At 54.7% G+C, this 18,847-nt stretch overlaps 1 protein-coding gene across 1 annotated transcript in view; it reads right to left on the bottom strand.

Moving 5' to 3' along the window:
- Nucleotides 1-13,051: 13,051 nt before the first annotated feature.
- NSG2 (neuronal vesicle trafficking associated 2) overlaps nt 13,052-18,847 on the bottom strand; it is a 33,105-nt gene continuing 27,309 nt past the window's right edge. The window contains exons 3-4 of the mRNA XM_039876342.1: nt 14,565-14,675; nt 13,052-13,320 (exon numbers count right to left, since the gene is read on the bottom strand). Coding sequence (XP_039732276.1) covers nt 13,129-13,320; nt 14,565-14,675 — 303 coding nt within the window. The 3' untranslated portion in view covers nt 13,052-13,128. The remainder of the gene's footprint in view (nt 13,321-14,564; nt 14,676-18,847) is intronic.

The raw sequence follows: 18,847 nt of genomic DNA, 5'->3' as shown, positions 1-18,847 counted from the left end.
TCACGAGACCCAGCTTCCATGGGCCTCGGTCCCCTCACCTGTGGAATGGCCATAGGCATGGTCCCCCCTTGCACCTCCGGGGCTGTCATCTGAGACCCGGTGCCCCCAAAACTGCTTTCTTTCCTTCTGCGTGTCTAAAACCCCGTTGCGGATCTGCTCGGGAAACGAGCCTGCATGCGGTTTTTTTGGTAATCGTGTGAAACGAAGGTTTCCATTTTGATCGGGGCCTTGCTCTGAGCTCGGGGCCCAAGCAGCTCAGGAGATGAGAAAGATGCCTAAGCCGCAGCTGCTGCCTGGGGACATTAAAAGGGACATTTTTACAGGATTGGGATGGATGCCCGATCGAGGCAGCTTTTCCCCCCAAAGCCCCGGGGCAGAATCCAGCACTGGCCGCTGCCAGCGGTGACACACGGGCCACCACTTCGCCTCGTGGAACTCGCTTCCGTATCTGGAGAAATCGCTTTTAACATCCGCCTTCTGGGGTGGCGGAGGATTTTTCAAAAGCGTAAGTAAAACGAGGTGGGTGAGACATTTACCATCGTGCCAGGCGTGCCTTCTAGATGTTATGCCGAACCGTCAGGGCGTCAGCAAGGGCAACGCAGCTGACACCGGGAGGGAGCGAACGGAAAAGGCCGAAGAGGTGGGACCCCAACTGCTGGCCTTCGCGGCTCTTGACTCTCAGCAGGTTTTACTGTCACCTCACATTCCTTCTGGCCAGGGGACACGGTGCGTCTGCACACAGATGGGACTGTACTTGGAGCAGATGGATGTGTGCTTGGGTGGCGAGTCACCTGCTGGGCGGCCCAGGCTAGGTGGCTCCTCCATCTCCTTGTCTTCCCACATCTCTAGGGCGGCAGTAATGACAGTCCCCTCCTCAGAGGGCGGAGCAGGATGAAAGGTGTAGGGTTGGGCTGGGCCGAGGTGACGGTCAGCAGGCATGAGAGGTCCCCGTGGTGCTGTTCTTTAGAGCGGGGGTCCCCCAAGACTGGGGAGGGGCAGGAAGAGAGTCAGGGACAGCGGCAAGTGAGAGCAATGAAGTATGTGCCACGTGAAGAGAGGTCCGGGAGGGGAGTCCCTGTCACACCAGCAGGAGGGAGATGAGGAATGAGGTGCCGTGAGCCCCAGAGACACCTCGGCAAGCCGGACAGGGGCCAGATGGGTCCAGCTAGGAGGACCGCACAGGGGAGGCCGGATGGGGAGAGCCAAGCGTTTCGCAGACCTGAGCCACGGCTCGGAGCAGAAGTGGGCATCGTGTCAACCACCTCCTTGCTGACTGAGTTGCACAGATGTTGTTTCCCAAATCGGTGAGTCCCCTGACATAGGACTGTCACCAAGAGAGGACATGCGGGAGGAGCCACTGGTCCTCTGCCTCAGAAGAAAATAGATGCTCGGAAGAAGGCCAGGCGTCAGCCTAGAGGACAGACGAGGGACCCGAGGCCTGTCCCAGCCCCCAGGCAGGGAGGCGCGGTGGCGAAGCCCTCTGAGGGGCTCGTGGTAACTTGCTTGTTTAACATCACAGTTTGAAGAATGTGACCGTCACTTTATAAACCGTGACTGGCAGTGATCATCGTGATGAGGGGAACGTTCCTGAGCATTTACGGTGTGCCGGGTGCCGCTGGGTTCCACCGTTTTTAGCCCTTGTAGCGATCGTCCCGTTCAGGTACGATGCCCACGCCCACTGCACAGGTGGGGAGCCTGAGACTTCCAGGCGTCAGTCAGTTCGCTGGAGCGACAGAAAAGCTCCAAAGGCTGACTAGCTAAGTCCCAGGTTCCACTCTTTATGCCCCAAAACTGTGAGCGAGGGAGGAGCGTGCCGCCCACAAAGATTTGTCATTGCCGGCAGAAGAAGGGGGACTCCGTGCCCGGGGAGACAATGCCCCAGCCCACCAGTGATCCCCGAGGCACTGTCACCAACGCTGGCTTTCAGCACCAGCTGCGTGGACTGCCATCCAGTCGAAAATTAAGACTTGCCTGAGCCTTTCGTGTTTTGGTTATAGAATCTCTACAAGTGAAAAAAAAACCTTCTAGATGCAAAGCCATCGCCAAACCCCCCCACCCCCCTCCCCGGCCGTGCCCCGGCCCCTAAAGGCATGTTTTCACATTTCACGGTTCAGTGAAAATAGTTGTTTCTGGCAATTGGTAAAGATTTCTCCCCCGACCTGAGAAACCTAATTTTTTTTTCCTTTCTATCTTCACGAAAACAGGATGTGTAATTATAAGAACCTAATTAACAGCGTTTTCAAAAGGACCGGGCTGCCTGGACCGCGTCGGTGGTGTTGGGCTTAGCCCCAAAAATCCAACTTGCGCCGTATTATAATTATCGTAATCCATCGTGCTAGCCTCGAAGCACTAAGCAGAAACTTTCTGCGGAGGGAAAGCAAAGCAAACCCTTTCTCCATGACACATACATAGCAGAATGAGGGGCAGCTCGCTGGGTGGTCCGAGCGTTCCCATCCTCGACCTGCCCTGACCCGCTCTGCGACCTTGGGCCAGTCACGGAGCGCTGCAGAGTCTCAGCTTCCTCATCTGCGAATCGGGGGTGAAATGCGAGGTTGGCAAAATCACACCTGACGAGGCGAGTCCCCGAGGCGAGTGCCTGGCATAAAAGGAGTTGTCGCTGGCGTTACTTCTGTTCGATGTTGCATGCCGTTTCATTGAATTAAGATGGGGGGCTGCACGGGCTCTTAGGAAACCGCCACCTCCTCCCTACCACGTTCTTGCTCGTTGCCCAGGGAAGAAGGTCGCCGCTTAAACCCGAGCCAGTCACTCTGCAAAGGCCACCGGCTTCGGTCCCTAGGCCTCGGTCTCCCGTCTGGGGCTCTCCACCTCACGGGTTTTGCTGTGAGTGTTGGTGAAAGTAGATGCAACATCCTCTCGGTGCCCAGCACGTGCTTGCTGCTCCGTAAACCAGCTCCCTTCCTCCCGGCGCCCGCTGAGCATCGCTCTCCACACCCCGAAGCGGGAGGCAGGCAAAGGGGCTGGCTCTGGAGCAGAGGGGTACCCCGACCTCTGGGCACTCAGCCAAGTAAAGTCGGAGCGTGAAGTCGGTGCCTGGGCTCCTTCCAATCCTGTTCTCTTTCCACACTGAGCCTCTCATTCATTCAACGAAACCTCCACGGAGCGCTTCCCACGTGCTGGGCTACTGCACCGGTCCAAGCACCCTGGAACGAGAGCCGGGCCGGGCAGGGGCAGCGCAGAGGGGGAAGGGGCAGCCCTGTGTCCCCGCTCTCTGCGCCTCCTCCTCGCTCTCCCCCACTTATTCTTCCCCTCACCCTCTCTCTCCAGGGCTTCACCACCCACACAGCCAGCCACACTCCGATGAAGTTAATAACCAGGGTGTCAGCTTTAAATACCAGTTAGCTCGAGGGAGAGAACCTACTTGCCAAAAAAAAAACCAAAACAAAACAACGAAAAAAGAAACGAAAAAACTAACAAGAGGAAAATTCCACTTGAGCTAACCCGTTGCCACGGTCCATGGTGCGGAGTCTGTAGGACACTGTTATAGGGGACTCATTCGTTCGTTCGTTCGTTCATCCATCCATTCTTTCTCCAAACAAGTATGTATGAGCGTCTATCTATTGGATGTTAGACACTATTACAGGCCAGAGGCCAGCAAGCTTTTTTTCTACAAACAACAAGATGGTGAATATCCAAGGCTCTGTGAGCTCTGTGGTTTCTGTCACAACTACTCAATGCTACCGTCGCAGCATTACAGAGACAATACAAAAACAAATGGGGGTGGCCGTGCTCCAGTCAAACGTTATTTACAGAAACAGGCGGCAGGCTGGCATTCGCCCGCCCCTGGGTCAATGCATACAGGAGGCATGTATGGATCATCACGCAGAAAACGAGGCTCAGATGGGTGAAATGGCTCGTCTGCGCCACGTGGTGGTAGCAAGTGCAGTCAAGACTATTTACCTACCCTAAAGTTAGGGTTTAGAAGTGGGCCATTTGTCTCAAAGTCAAGTTTATTTGAACTAAGTAACGAAGTCAGATATTTTCTGATGGTTTGACGTGGCTGATGGTTCAAATAAATGACCTTGTCACTCAGGTGAGGAGGCAGACATTTTTCAAAACTGCAAAGCTAATGTGCAGCTCCAAGATCTCAAATATATATATATATATATATATATATATATATTTCAAGCAAATATTTAACAAGAAATAGTAAGCTCCACCTTTTACGACGGCTTAAACTCGCGATTTGAAAGAATCAATGTACCAGCCTAAAAATGTGCAAGAGAAAGCAAAGCTTTTAAAATTATTACTGTTTTAGAGACCGTTGGAGTAAAATCGTTTGGAGGCCTGTGCCTTAGGATACCACCCTTCATCCGAACTCAGCTTCTCAAGCATCTCTTGCAAATAAACACAGGGCTTCTCCGAGAGGGAGCCTGGAGGGCCCCAAATAATAAAGCTGTCGCTTTGCTTTGGAGAAAGGAAATTTATTTGCAAAGGATTCGATCAGCCGCAGTAAAGCTGTCCGATGGGACTGGACGAAAGAGAGATGTATCAGAGGCCAGAGTCATTCGCTGCGCCTCTGGCTGTATTGTCCAGGCCTCGGCTTCCTCCCAGGGCTGCAGGGCGCTGCTGCAGGCCCACACGCGGCACGAAGCTCTGCTGGGTGCTGTTCGGCAGTGCGAGCCTAGAGCCCCTTTGCTGTCTTCACTCGGAGGACAGTGCTCTGTCCGATGAAAAGAGCCACCTCAGCAGCCACCCTGTCCCTGTGCTCGGGAGGCCTGGCCAGGGAACAGGCCATCTGAGGGGCTGGCCTGAGCCCAGCTCAGCCACGTTTCAGATCTGTCACTGAGCAAAGGGCGAGAGAAGGACTTGTTAAAAGCGTCCCTTCTCACGCCGGAGGGAAAAACGACAATGACTTGAGAAGATTTTCCTTTGTTTTCTTTCCAAATGCAACTAGATGCCAATTACCTTCGCTGATTTCAAGCCCAAATGGCTGATGCTGTTTTATCTAACTCGTGCTTACAAGGGCGTCGGAGAGCCAGCAGCAAACACGCAAGGGAGGGAGTTGTTTTGCCAGCTCATCCGGTCCAAATGAAGTTTCTGTCCTATGTTTTTAATCCTGGCCAGCTCGTGGTTGGGCTGTGGGAGGTGGGTGTCACTGCTGGCGGGACACCGGTCGTTACCGTCTGTGGTTGGCTCTCCCTGTTCCCTGTCACCGCACTGCGAAGGCCCTGGTCCCGGAGGCTGTAGCATACTTCCTTCGCACAGCCCCCTCCGAGCCGTTGGCAGCCCTGCATCCCATCACCTAAGGGTCAGAGTGCAGCCAGCCCTCTCCTCTGTGAGTCTGCAGCAGCTGACGCAGGCGGCCTGGGCACTGCCTGACATTTCAGAGAAAGAAAGAGCATCAATTTACAGCTGTAAGTGTTTGGCATCGGTCACTGTTGCCTTGAAGGTGGGGTCTGCATTTTCGTTGTCGCTGACTCCTTAATTCCTAGGGGAGACTCGGCGCACAAACGCTGAACGGGGTACGGTCACCCCAGCTCGTGTGTATTTATCATACTGATCGCACAACAAACAGTTGTCGTATGCAGCTTGGGGACAGAGCGCTGCCCTGGGGGTCTGTCGTTGTCTGCTGGTGCTGAAGCAGGTGCCGTAGATGAAGAGGCTTAACATGGAAACGTATTGTCCCATAGCTCTGGAGCGAGGTCCGAGAGCAAGGTGCTGGTGTGGCTGCTTCTTCTGCCAGCAGGGGTGACACCCTGCTCCATGACCCTCTTCAGCTCCTGGAGGTCTGCTGGCAGCCTTTGCGTGCTTTGGGATATAGATGCAGCTCTGTTGCTTTGTCCTGTTTAGAAGGACACTAGTCACTCTGGATTCGGGCGCAGTGTAATGGCTTCATTTTAACTTGATGACCCCAGTAAAGACCCTGTTTCCCAGTGAGGTCACGTTCGGAGGTCGTAGGGGTCATGCATCAGCATATCTTTTCTGGGGGGCACATTTCGAGCCACGACAGAGTCTAGTGACCCCATGCGGTCCCAGCAGTGTGACCATGTACTCTGGAGTCCTCAAGAGGATGCACAGACCACTCATGTGCTTTTTCTGTAATTTAATGTAAAGGAATATTCTTTCCTTCCTTCTGTAGCATCTTAGAGTTCCCCAAACATTTGGATTCTTTCTCAGATGGCCTTCCCGGCAACCCCATGAAGCCGGGATTGGCACCCTCACTTGATGGATGGAAAAAGGGGGGCTCGGGGAGGTATTGTGACCTCCCCGTGGGCAGAGGGCGCTGGGGCTGGGACCTGCCCCTGGTCTGCCTGACTCCGAGCCCAGGCCTCCTTAGATGGCACCTGTCTGCTGACAGCTCCGTCGTTTCCTCTTTCAAGAGCTCACTCGTCTGATTTTTTTTCCCTATTTTAATTAGTTGAACAATTTACATAGAAGGGAATAAATTGTCAGACTCAAGAAGCACATCCTCCTAATCAAATGTGTTTGTCTGAAGCTGCAAGGGAAAAGCCAGCCCGATGGATATGTCAGTGATGCTGTCACCTGTGGCGGGGAGGAAAGGGGGAGTGGGGAGGGCCATGAGGGGGTGGGATAGAGGGAGGTGAGGGTCAGCTGGATGGACTCTCCATGAGGGTGTAGAGGTCCCTGCTGGGGGGCTACAGCACGGCCAGTTCAAACCTCAGCACTTTACCTCTCTGAGCCTCCATTTCTTCATCCACGAACGGAAATAATAATACCTACCACATATTTTGCCGAGCGTATAAATAATTATAAACTAAGTCATATGCATGCATCTAAATGACTTTTATATGTCTACTAGAGATGAATGAATGAGTTAATATATGGTAGATAATAGAGACACATTTTCCATTGTCAGAGACGGAAGTTACAAACAGGCAAAGAGAGAATACTAGAATAAACCCTTTGGTTTTGGATTGGAGACAATGCAAAATAAACTCATGTTTGTTCTCTTTTGATAGATAGACAGATTAAATAGACTAGATAGATAGATAGACAGACAGATAGATAGACTAGATAGATAGACAGATTAAATAGACTAGATAGATAGACAGATAGATAGATAGATAGATAGATAGATGATAGATAGATAGATAGATGATAGATGATAGATTAGATACATACATACATACATGATAGATAGATGATAGATAGATGATGGTAGATGATGATAGATAATAGATAGATGATGATAGATAGATGATAGATAGATTGATGAGAGACGGGGAAAGAGAGAGGTGCATAGATGGCTCGGGGCACACCCACCGTCCCCTAGCTCTGCCCAGTGAGAGGCTGGGGAGCAGTGACTCCCCGTGGCCCAGAGCACACCTAATGCACAGATCTGGTGTCTCCTCAATAAGAGGAGCCAGGGCTCCTCGGAGATGTGGTTAGTTCCAGGGCCGGGAAAGGGAAAATGAAGGATGACGCTGGAGCATCCTGAGGTGCCAGAAAATAAGACAGTGCCCCCCAAAAGAACATCGGAGCTAACCTGAAAGAGCTCCCAAGAAAAAAAGCTGAAACAATTTGAGCAAAAAAAAAAAAAAAGATCATATTTGATTATAACCCAAAGAATAAATAAATATCCATGAGTCCATGTTAACATAAATCAATGATTGAATCAGCAGATGACTGGGGAAAAGGACAACTCCTCCTTACAAAAGAATTCTAAGGATAAACGTAGAAGAAACGGGGGAAATAGAAAATTACTATGGAACACTGCAGCAGAATTTGCGGCAGGCAAGACCCACTGGTGAACACTGACGCTAGCCTGTGAGCGTTTAAGGAGAAACAGGAGATTGGTGCATGCTCGGAGGACCCTACTCCCAACTTCTACTAATTACAAAGGGGAAACATAGTAACACCAAGGGTAGAATCGCTGCGAATAAGACGAGTCAATATCCTGCTCGTCTCGCTGTGATGCTCTGGGAAGGGCACATTTCCTCTGTGCCATTCTCCCCAAACTCTGTGTGCTCCATGTGACCCCGGGGGTGGGGGTCAGTCTGCACCACACCTGACCAGCTCTCTCTTCGAGTGGCAAGGAGGAGAAAGGCAAGGGAGGACAGTAAGGAGACAACTAAATGCCAGGTGGGTCCTGCCACAGACCCTAGGACAGAAAAAGGATTTTTAGTGGGAAGCTGGTAAAATCTGTATAAAGTCTGTAGTTTAGCTTTTGTTTTTTAATGCGTATGGTTTGATCAAAATTGTTTCAGGGAATGTAACGGAGACCGCAGAGCAATACTTTAACGTTATCATTAAAGATGATATATTTGCATCGTGAAATTCAGCCATTAAAACCTGTTAGTTGGCAAGTGGAAAAGGGGGCGCGTGTGGCTTCGTCAGGGCGTCTGCAGTGATGACGGAAGGGAAGCCAGGAAGGAAAGGGGTGATGCCGTGAGCTTCCGAGGGCGGGGGAGGCGACCGACGGCTGTGTCATGGGCACCCCACAGCCACTGCCTTATTCTAAGCCACAGCAATCCTAGGAGGGGCAGAGGTTATTTATAAACAATTTCAATTTATGAATGAGGACACTGAAGCTCAGCGAGACTTACCCAAGTTGCAGTAGCTACAATGTGTCGAGCGCCTGCTGCAGGTAAGTCTGTAAATATCAGTTAATTGAATTCTTGCAAAACAAGGTAGGTCCAATTATTACTCCCATTTTAAAGACGGGGATGCGGAAGCCTAGAGGGAGGCAGGGAGTCAGCCAAGGCCCCAGGAGGAGCTAAGCCTGGAGGCTGGCTCTCCCCTGGGGACCCATATCCCCTCTGCCACATGCCCCACCCCACACAGGCCCAGCACAGTGCTCACCAGGGACCTGACGCTGAAACAGAAATTACATCAGGTCAGGCCAGGGCCTCTGATCCCCATTCCCTTGGAAGGAGACAGAGAGGCAGAGACAAAGACAAAGACAGACCGAGAGAGATGGAGGCAGGAGAGAGGCAGAGGGCGTCCAGAGAGAGGGGTGGCCCCCTTTGGGGCAACTTCGGCTGACGAACTCTGGGCCTGGGTTCTCAGGAACAGATCATTTCTGAGAAAAGGGCAGAGTCAGATAAAGGCCCCCCTGCGCCAGGCTGAGCCTGATCTACAATGGCATTGGTGTTGCCATGGGAACCCTCAACTGTTGGGAAGCACAGTTTTTTTTTCTTTCTTTCTTTTTTTTTTTTAAGAGATAGTGTGTTATGTGCTTCTTGGGAAAATTATTAGGGATTTGTTTCTTCTTCTTCCAGTCAATTAGACATTCTGGTGGCAGGGGTGGGGAGGGTTGGGGGGGGGTGGGCATCAATTGATTGTCACCCGTCCTGACTGGTGGTCTTTCAATTTCCCAGAAAGATCTATATGTCCCTGAGTATCTTCTGACCTGATCAGGGCCGGGATTACAAGGCCACCATCACTGACTCTCCCCAGTCGTCTGGTTACTCCTGTCCCTCCCTCTCCACCCCCGCAGCCTGGACCCCGAGCCCCAAGGGGGCATCGGCAGCTTCCTGTGCCTATTGAATCTCTGCACCCAGCCCGGCACGGGGAAGATGGTGCGGGACAGTTGTGAGGCTGGCTGTCTGTCCCCGCACGTCTGTGACACGGGGAGGTGGGTTCTGTGCTGTCTTCTTTCCACCCCTCAGAATTCTTCCCACCCAGGTCTGAGGCCAGGTCCTCCAGGGACACACCGGCTGGACACCTACGATGACACACTGTCCCCTCCTCAGAACTCCACCACGTCCCCCGCACACAGTGCCGGTGAGTGGATTAACAAGTGTGCAAAAGCCACCGACAGAGCTCGTGCGAACCAACGTGCTGTTTTACCACCGTTTTCTGGGACCCCCACCCTCTGTCAGCCGGCTCTGTGAAACCCCATCCTCCAAACCCAGAGCAGCTTCTCCCTGACCAAACCCCCTTGGCTTAAACTCTTCTAGGACTATCTGCCACTCCGTGGCCACTCGTGGAGCCGCGGGGCAGCCACCTTTCTTTCTGACCCCTCCGAGAAAAGCTCACGACCCAGGGTCTCCCCCAAAACAGCATCTCCCCCACAGAGTCTCTCTTCCCATCACACCCCACGGCCTGTTCATTCTCGGAAAAATATAGCTTGGGTTTATTCTTTGAGGCAATGGAGTGGCAAATCCATTTGTGACAGAATGTTTGAACATGTGTTCATTAAATCTTTAGTTGACTCTGTGTAATTGAAAAATACAGTGGGTGTTTCTGCGTTGGCCATACGGATCGGCCTGGCGAGCCGTGAGCAGAGGCTGGAGCGCCGGGCTCTGTGGGCGTGGGGAGGCCGGCCTCACGCCCTGCCCAGCGGCCTGGGCAGCCCCGACGGGCCGGCCGAGCCCTCCTCCCCGCCAGCCGTGTGTGCTGGGTCACAGCCGCTGTGCAGCGATGAGCTGGGAGCCTCTGCCGCTCTCTGCCCAGCGTGGGCCCTGGACCCGCCCCCCTCTCCCCCACCTGCCATCTGAGTTTGAGAAGCGTGGTGAACACAGACTCTCAGCCACCCAGCGGCCCGCAGAGATGAGCGGTCAGTGCTGAATGGCACCGTGGAGGGGATGCTGGCACCAACACCTGGGGGCTGGGAGCGCAGCTGGGCTGCTTCCTAACCACGCGGGTGGTCGCCCTGTGGGCTGGGAGCACAGCTGGGCTGCCTCCTCACCACGTGGGTGGTCGCCAGCTGCCGCCTCGCCCTGGGCCTTCGCTCCTTCATCTTCGAGCGGGGGCGATGATGTGGACGTGATGATGTCGACGGTGGGGCCACCCGCCGCCGGGAACGTTAAGTGACCTGATACCCATGAGCGCATGGCCCGCGGCTCCTGGCGAGGGCCGTTTTGGCGTCCGCGTCCTGAACAGTAACCGCGGGAGCCGAATGCAAGCGAGAACAAGCTACCTTACGTTCACGGTGCTGTGACTTGACTTTCCGAGGGGTGAGCTGCACCTCGACAGGGGTACTCGGGGTCTCAAAGAAGCCGTCTGCGGACAAGGAGTCACCCCCACCTGGGCTCGAACCCCAGCTCGCGGGCCACAGGCCTGCAGCTCCTCTTCATCCCTCTGAGCCCGTCTCTTCACCTGTCAGATGAGGGTCAATAATCCCCACCTTCCAAGGAGCCTTAAATGAGCTAATCTGTGAAAAGCGCCCCACTCACTGCCTGCCCATCATCTTCTTCCTCAAGCTGTTGCCTAGCAACGGCCAATTAATTGTATTATGTCTGCAGCGCCTCCCCCCATTTTGCATGTCTGTTTCCGGGTTTCACTCCACCTCCAGACTCAGGGACAGGGATGACCCATCGTTCATCGCTGAATGCTCGGAACCCAGCACAGCCCCGCCCTCAACAGGTGCTCACAGGTGAAGGCCATCAGGCTGCAAGGCAAGTAGCCAGGTGCATCTCTTGGTCCTTCTGACCTCCACATCATTTCAGGCCCAGCTGCCTGAGGATGGAGCTCCCCCCACCTGCCATGGCCTAATTCCAGCCCCAGCCTAACAGGACGCTCTGCGTCCAGAGCTCACTCTGGCCTTGAGGACCCCTCCCCGGGGTCACTGAGCAGAAGATAAAGAAAGCTGCAAAGGAAGGTCACGACTCTCAGACACATCTATCTTTATTTGTTTCCTGTCAGAAAAGTTCAAGAATTACACCAAAAAATACTTCAGCCTCTGCTACCTACTGACAAAAATACACCACAAAATTATAAAGCGCTCAGCGGATCGGCTAGGGACAGTTCGTTATTCCGCTTCAGATGACAAATGAATTTACAGGTGGCTCGAGGTGATGGGAGGGTTTGTGGGAGGGAGCAGAAGTCAGATGGCAGCGTTTGGCGGGACAGTATGAGCTGTGCTAGTCCAGCTGTCGGGTCCCGTGGGTTTGGCAACATAGCAAGCCAGGAAAAAATGCCCTTTAAATGTCCTGTCACAGTTTCGTGGGGAACAGTACCATATGTCAAATAACGGACTCTCGCAGCCAGTTCTGGGCCTCTTGGGCCTGGAGCTGACGCCCCGCAGAGTGGGCCTCGGCACTGGGAGGCCCGGTGGGTGCTGGAGGCTGCCTCTTTGTCAGAGGCCTCTAAAACCAGATCAGGGAGTTTGCGGGGATGTCCCTGTCAACACAACCGAAAGGGCAAAATGACTTGGCTCTGTCGGCCCATCCTAGTCTCCCTGGCTGTCGCCTCAGGCACCTGCTCATGGCCTTTATTGTTCTTCTCGTTTTTAGCACTTTGGGGAAACAAATAACCAAACAACAATTTTAAACTCGGGGGCCCATGCTTATAGCTTGGCCAAATGTCACATGCCTGGCCTCTCCCTCCGTCTCCCTGCAGCCTCTCCTTTCTCTCCCCTTCTACACTCACCGTCTCCTAAACACAGACCCACGTGTAGGTCTAGAAACACAAGAAAAACACAGGAAAACTCCGCCTGCTTCTGTGCTGGCCTGCCCCATCCGCGTCCGCGGGCTGCGTGAGTCGGCCGGTGCCACCGCTTGCCCCGAAGCTCACACACAAAATTGTGCTCACCTTGCAAAGCGCACGCCTGCTCTGCACTTTGGGTTGTGTGCCTCCTGGGCTTTCCAATGTCAACATCGGCCCTCCCTTCCAACTCGGCCCTTCCTCCCTCCCCGTGTCCCCTTCCTGCAGACCAGAGGCCAACCCAACACTCCACTCTGTGTCATCACGCATTCTGGACCTTGGGACGCCCACACTGAAGCTACGTTTTCTCATCAAAGAAGCTCAGAGGGTCCTTACTGCCCCCCACCCACATCTTCCAGATGCAGCCAGTTCAATCCTTTTTATGTTTTTTGTTGTTGTTGTTCATGTTCTTTCTTTCCTTTTCTGTTTTTAATCTTCCCTAAGAAATGAATAAGCAGTGGCTTTGAAAATATCTTACATGGGAACGATCAACACGAAACATGCCTTTGTACATTAGCCTGACCCGGGGACGGATCCACAACACCAAAGACGAAAGGAAACAGGGATTCTGACCACTCCAGCGCGGGGTAGTGTGGGTGAGCCCCGCCCACCTCGCCCCGCCCACTCCAGCGCAGGGCAGTGTGGGTGAGCCCCGCCCACCTCGCCCCGCCCACTCCAGCGCAGGGCAGNNCCCCGAGTAGTGTTGTAACTGGAGCTTGGCTCAGCCAACGGGGGTCCGCACCTCTCCGCCCCCCACCTCTGACTGCGAGTTGGCCTCTAATGGCCCTGGGTCTTGGGCGGCTTGGGCTCGTGGATGACGGCGGCCGCCGACAGCCACGGCCCGATGGCCCGGGCAGTGCTCTGCTTGGCCACACTGTAGTGGCTGATGACCGTGTAGAAGCGGCTCCTGGAGCTGGGGTCCTGGGACGAGTAGTAAGCATCCAGCGAGGCCGGGATACAGCGCTTGTGCTGGGGAAGAGAGGGACAGAGTCAGGGGCAGCCCACAGACCGCCTCCAACCTGCCTCGTGACACAGCCACCCCTCGGGGGCCACAGCCGGTGAGCAGGTGACAGGACCTCGGCAGGCCTCATCCCCAGCCTCATCACCCTCATCATCATCGAAGCTGACATTCATGTGAGGCCAGAGAAATAACCCTGACGCCGATGCTAATGCAAGGCCGACTTGCTGTGCTCACGGACCGTGTGGCCGCGGTGGCTCACCTGATCCCCTTCCCCGGGCTGACCCCCGTCCCCGACTGCTTCCCTGGGTCACTGCCCTCAGCTGCGTGCCGAAGAAGCGCCTCGCCTTGAGGCGTCACACCGCAGACCAGATGCGGAGGACGTGTTTTCAAGGGAGAACGATGAGTATTTGATGCCCTCGTTTTGGAATGTCGTGTGACGTCGTAAACAACGTTCTCACCTCCACTTCCTCAGACGTGGAATGGGGGCTGTGACACCGATTTTTCAGAAGGAGCATTGAGGGGATGGTTATGAAAAGGCCTAACAGGGTGTGGCACCTGATAGGTGCTCTCGGTAAAGGGTGATTATAAATGTCAATGTCACCCGCTTCGGCTCCAAAACAGATTCTATCTCTATTGCGATTAACATTAGCTGAGAACCCATTGTCTAGAAGGCCCTTTGCGAACTGATTCTACTTAAATTCTCTCCCTAAGGCCTCGTGAAAGCCCTGCGGGTGGGCAGTATCTCACCCACTTTGCAGGCAAGAAAACTGAGGCTCAGGGGACCGAGGAGACGCCCGTGTCATGGGGCCCTTTCTGTTATCCAAGGGAAAGGGGCTCAGGCAGAGTGAGGGTCGGGGGGGAAGCGTCCAGATGCACATCTGGGGACGGCCACCTCAGAGGCACCCGCTCCGCATCTCCGCGGGGCCACTGTGGGGAGAAGGAACCAGCCATGAGACCAGGAGGACCCCCACCGAGGCAGAAACTCCAAAGATGGGATAGTGTCTCTGTAAGGAGGGTGATTCTCTCTCACTGCCGACATGTGGCCCTCTGAAGCCCAGCCACTCTGGAGAGTGTCACCTCGGGAGAGGGACTCTACTGCCTGCTGGGGACCCCGTCCGTCATGAAAACCCCAAAACTCCGTACCAGACAGTCCATTTTAAACGGTCTGCAGGGAGGTCGCCATACCCAGCCTTTGGATGCAGAGGAAAAGAAGAAAGACACTGGAGCCACTCACCTGCCAGGCGGCCCTTACCTTGTAGACAAAGCCCTCTGGGCAGCTGTGGTCGTAGGTGAAGGCTTTGTAAACCACCAGGAACACGATGCAGGCGAGGAAGGCGAGAGCCAGGCTGACGAGGATGGTGACCTGGAGGAAAACAGAACCGACAGTCACGCAGCCTCCGCTTCCTGCCTCGGTCCCCACGTGCAGCCTCGAGCCCCGGAGCTGGCAGGCAGCCTGGTGTGACGGAAGAGTAGGGGACACCGGGGTCCGAGGAACTGGTCTATCTCTGCTCAGTTACTAACTCACAGGGTGACCGTGAGCAAACCGCCTGCTCTCTCTGGGCCTCGGTTTCCCCTTCTGCCGGATACTTTATGAAGCCCCTTCTTGGCGCGATGCGTGGTTTTCCATTCATTCACTCTTCCTGTTAACCGTGTGAGTGGTGGGGAGGTGACCGTGAAACCCATGACACCGGGATTTCCGGTGCTTCTACCTTCCACCCCCAGCACCCCGAGGCCAGCTCTGAGCTCCAATCTCAGGCTATCAGCAGCTCGCTTTGCCTCCACTGGGGTGTCCCATAGGCGCCTCAGACACACGCCCAACCCAAACTCCTGCTCCCCTCCCACCCCAGACCTGCTGCCCTGCTTTTTGCCCCACCCCAGGGAGCGTCGATTCTGCCTTTGTGGTCACTCAGGCCAGAAACCTTGATGTCACCCTGGACTCTATTTTTCTCACATCCTACATCCAACCTACCAGCAGAAGCCATCATTTCTGTCTCCCAACACATCTGTAATCTGACCATGGTTTCTTGCCACCTCAGTCACGTCCACCCTGGCCCAAGCCATCATCACCCGCCACTGAAACAGCCTCCCCACTAGTGGCCTCCTTGACCCCTCCGGTGTGTTCACACGCAGCAATCAGAGAGGTCCTCTCAAAATCTAAATCAAACCGCGTCCTGTCTCCACCCAAAGGTGTCTAATGGTCTCCAGGTTGCTCAGAGCGAAAGCCCAGCTCCTAACCGTGAACTACAAGTAAGCTATAAAAAATAGTACAGTACAAACAAACAGAGGTAGCAATGAGGACTTGTCAGAAAGAAGCGGATGGCTGAGTCCAGAGGCACCTCCAGGCGTGCACTGGTGGCAGGTGACTCAGCCCCTCGGTATCGGGCATCTAATGTAACATAAGCAGCTTTTTTTCCATGTTATTTCTAAAAGCTGGTGGCCCTGTGAGTCAGTTGGCCTAGAAATGTGGCAGAATTCCTGTCTTGAAGAGAAGGTTTCTTTTGATTTGGGGGGGTGGGAAGGGGTTCCCGCCCCATCTCCTTCCTACCCAGGGCACGGCGTATGCAGACAGGAAGATACAGGAGTCTACGCTGCTGTAAAGAAATCGAGTTCTTTGTTGGCAGCTTTGAACATTGGATGGGAGGAACGTGGAAGTGAAAAGGGAAGGCGGATCTGGGGTGAGGTGGCATCTGCCTGGACCCTACGGCAGACGCTGTGAGAAATTTTTTTGAAGTTTTAGGACGGTGTGCCATAGCGATATAATAAGAAATATCTATCTTTATATAGCTATCTCTCTATATATAGATAGATAGATATATTCGGTCTTCGGTCCCACGAGGCACAGGAGTCCTAAAACCCTGGGGACGTCCTACGTGATGAGAGGACTAGCAGCATCTTTTGGTCGAGTGTTGGGTTTTCGTCCTCAGTTCCTGACGTAGCTCAGAGCCATGCAGGTGAAAGCAGCGTATCTCATTATTCAGCCACACCTGGTTCGTGTTAGTGAGGTGACTTTTGGAAAGTCTTGAAGGGTGGGGGTGGGTTGCCAGGGAAACAACCATGTGCTTAGAAGGTTGGACCTTTCAGCCTTACTCCCCCACTCTGCCCCAGCCCCCCACCTCTGTCCCCCATCTCAGGGCAGGGCGAGACGGAGCTCCCTGGCCAGTGGTTTAACCAAACGCGTCTGCGTCATGAGCCACCACAGACACCTAACTGAAGAGGCTCAGAGAGCTTCCAGGCTGGCGGACAGAAAGGCACCCACGCGCTGGAGGGGGGGCACCCCACACATGGGGACAGATGTGCCCCAGAGACCTCGCTCCGTGCACCTCATCTCAGGTGCCTGTGGGGGTAGTCTTGCAGGGCGGTCTAAAGCCCTTAGATCCGGGCAGTTAGTGTGAGAATTGAGTTAAATTGGAGATCACCCACTCAACGTCCACTGAGAATCAGACAACTGCTTAGTTTGGAAAAAAAAAAAACACACATTTGGGGCCAGAGGATTGTGAGAGGATAGAGAAAAAGTATTTTTCCTTTTAGACAGTAACATGCAGAATTCAGTTCTGAGCTACTGTCGACACAGCGTGCTGTCTACCCTCCATTTGTACCCTGAACCCTCGGCTGCAGCCTGTCACACACCCATCAGCCTCCTGCCCGGGCTTGGGCCGGTCACAGTGTGAGCTGAGGTGGTGCAGAGATCAGACTGGAATCACCTGGCAAGATGTGGGGGCGGGGAGAGGGAGGGAGGGAGGGAGAGAAAGGGGTGTCAGTGGAGGCCAGAACCTGGGACAGAGAGGCCCCAAGACACATACACCCCCAGAGGGCCCCCAAAGACAGTACATGATTAGTACGGGGAAGGGGGCCACCCAGGACCACTACCCAATGCTGAGGACCTAGAAACAGGTGTCTGGAGTACAGATGTAGAGAATGTTAAAGGCCCAGACTCCCCAATTCCCAAAAGCCAAAAAGTGGAGACAACCCACATGTCACCGCCTGATGAACTGGATAAGTAACTTGTGGCCAGTGCATGTAAGAGACTGTTATTCAGCCACGGAAGGGCATGAAGTACTGGTAGATGTCACGCACGGGGGTGGACCGCGACACCTTCGTGCTACAGGAAGAAGCCGAGCATAGAACAGAAGGCCACATATTACCGGGTTGTTCTCACATGAGATACCCAGAACAGGTCCATCCGCAGGGACACGTGCAGACTGGCGGTTGCCCGGGGCTGGCTGGGGGGCGGGCAGTGACCGCCAAGGTGGACGGAGCTTCCACTTGGGGTGATGAAAATGTTTTGGAACCAGAGAGAGGTGACAGCTGCACAACAGTGTGAATGCACTAAATGCCACGGAACTGCTTGCTTCGAAGTCTATGTTATGTGAGTTTTTCCTCCACTTAAAAAAATGCCCAGAGCCCAGGCTGATTCTTTCTGTCAAAGGGACCCTAACCTCCTCCTGGTGTTCCCTCAGCAGAGCCGCCCACGGGGCTGGGTCACGGACGCACTCACAGACACAGCCGGACAGAGGTGCAGCTTCGGACCTCACACGGGTGACGCAGAGGTGGGGAACGGCCTCCGGCCTGACGTGGGGTGTGGGGAGACCCCCAGGAAGCCTCCCAGTCCAGGGACTGTGTGGGAGCCCACACCCTGACCGACAGAGGCCCAGGCCTCTTGGCGGACTCAGAAGCAGGACAAGACCTCCCAACGTGGGCGTCCCCAGGCTGAGCTGGACACTTCCCCTGGCCAGCAGCTGGCTGGGCGATGGCGCGGGGCCCAGCAGGCCTGTCTGTGGGACAGGGTCCCCTCACTGGGGGAGGGGTCTCTTTCATTCCTGCCTCCAGAGGGGTGGGGTCTGCTCAGCCAAGCTCTCGCAGAGCCCCACAGGGCGAGCTCAGCAAACACTTTTGGAAAAAGAAAAGGTGGGGACAGATCCCGAAGGACTTCGCCCAGACGGCCCGCGCCCCGCGGAATTGGAGGCTGCAGGTCGGGACGAGCCCATCCTTACAGGCTTCTTGCGTGATCGCCACATGCGGCCGGGAGTGGGGACAGCCGCTCTGGCAGGCCTGTGTGTCAACGGCGCTCAAGCTGGCCGCACAGCCTCACACTCGCCGAAGCCGCGTGTCCAGTGGGCTGATGCCCGGGCCCAGTTGCCACCCTGCTTGACAGCTGTGTGAACAAAGCCGGGCACCCTGTCCGCGGCCTCTTGGTTCCTGATGTCGCAGAGATTCTGGAACGTCTGACTCCGAGGCGCTCGGTCCTAACCGCTACCCTAACCGGCCTTTCGGTAAATACTTCTTGGTCCTGCAGCCGCGTTTGCCCGCCATAGTGAATGAAGCAAGACCCGGCACACCGTGTGCTTATTCTTAGAGGACGGATGTGTCACCGCAGATGTGGAAGCCCAGGCGTTAGATGGGGGCGGGAGGCACAAACCGAAACACCCCCAACCGTCAGCCAAGCCGGGGTGCGGATCGGGGCCCTCCTGCCTGGAGCCAGCTGTCTAGACCGAAAGCCTGGCTTTGCCACAGACTTGTGTGTGACCCTGGGCGACT

This window comes from Pteropus medius, unplaced genomic scaffold (assembly GCF_902729225.1).
Source record: "Pteropus medius unplaced genomic scaffold, Ma_sr-lr_union100, whole genome shotgun sequence".
Classification (NCBI taxonomy): Eukaryota; Metazoa; Chordata; class Mammalia; order Chiroptera; family Pteropodidae; genus Pteropus; species Pteropus medius.
The sequence above is the reverse complement of the archived record's forward strand: the minus strand, read 5'-3'. Positions and strand labels throughout refer to the sequence as shown.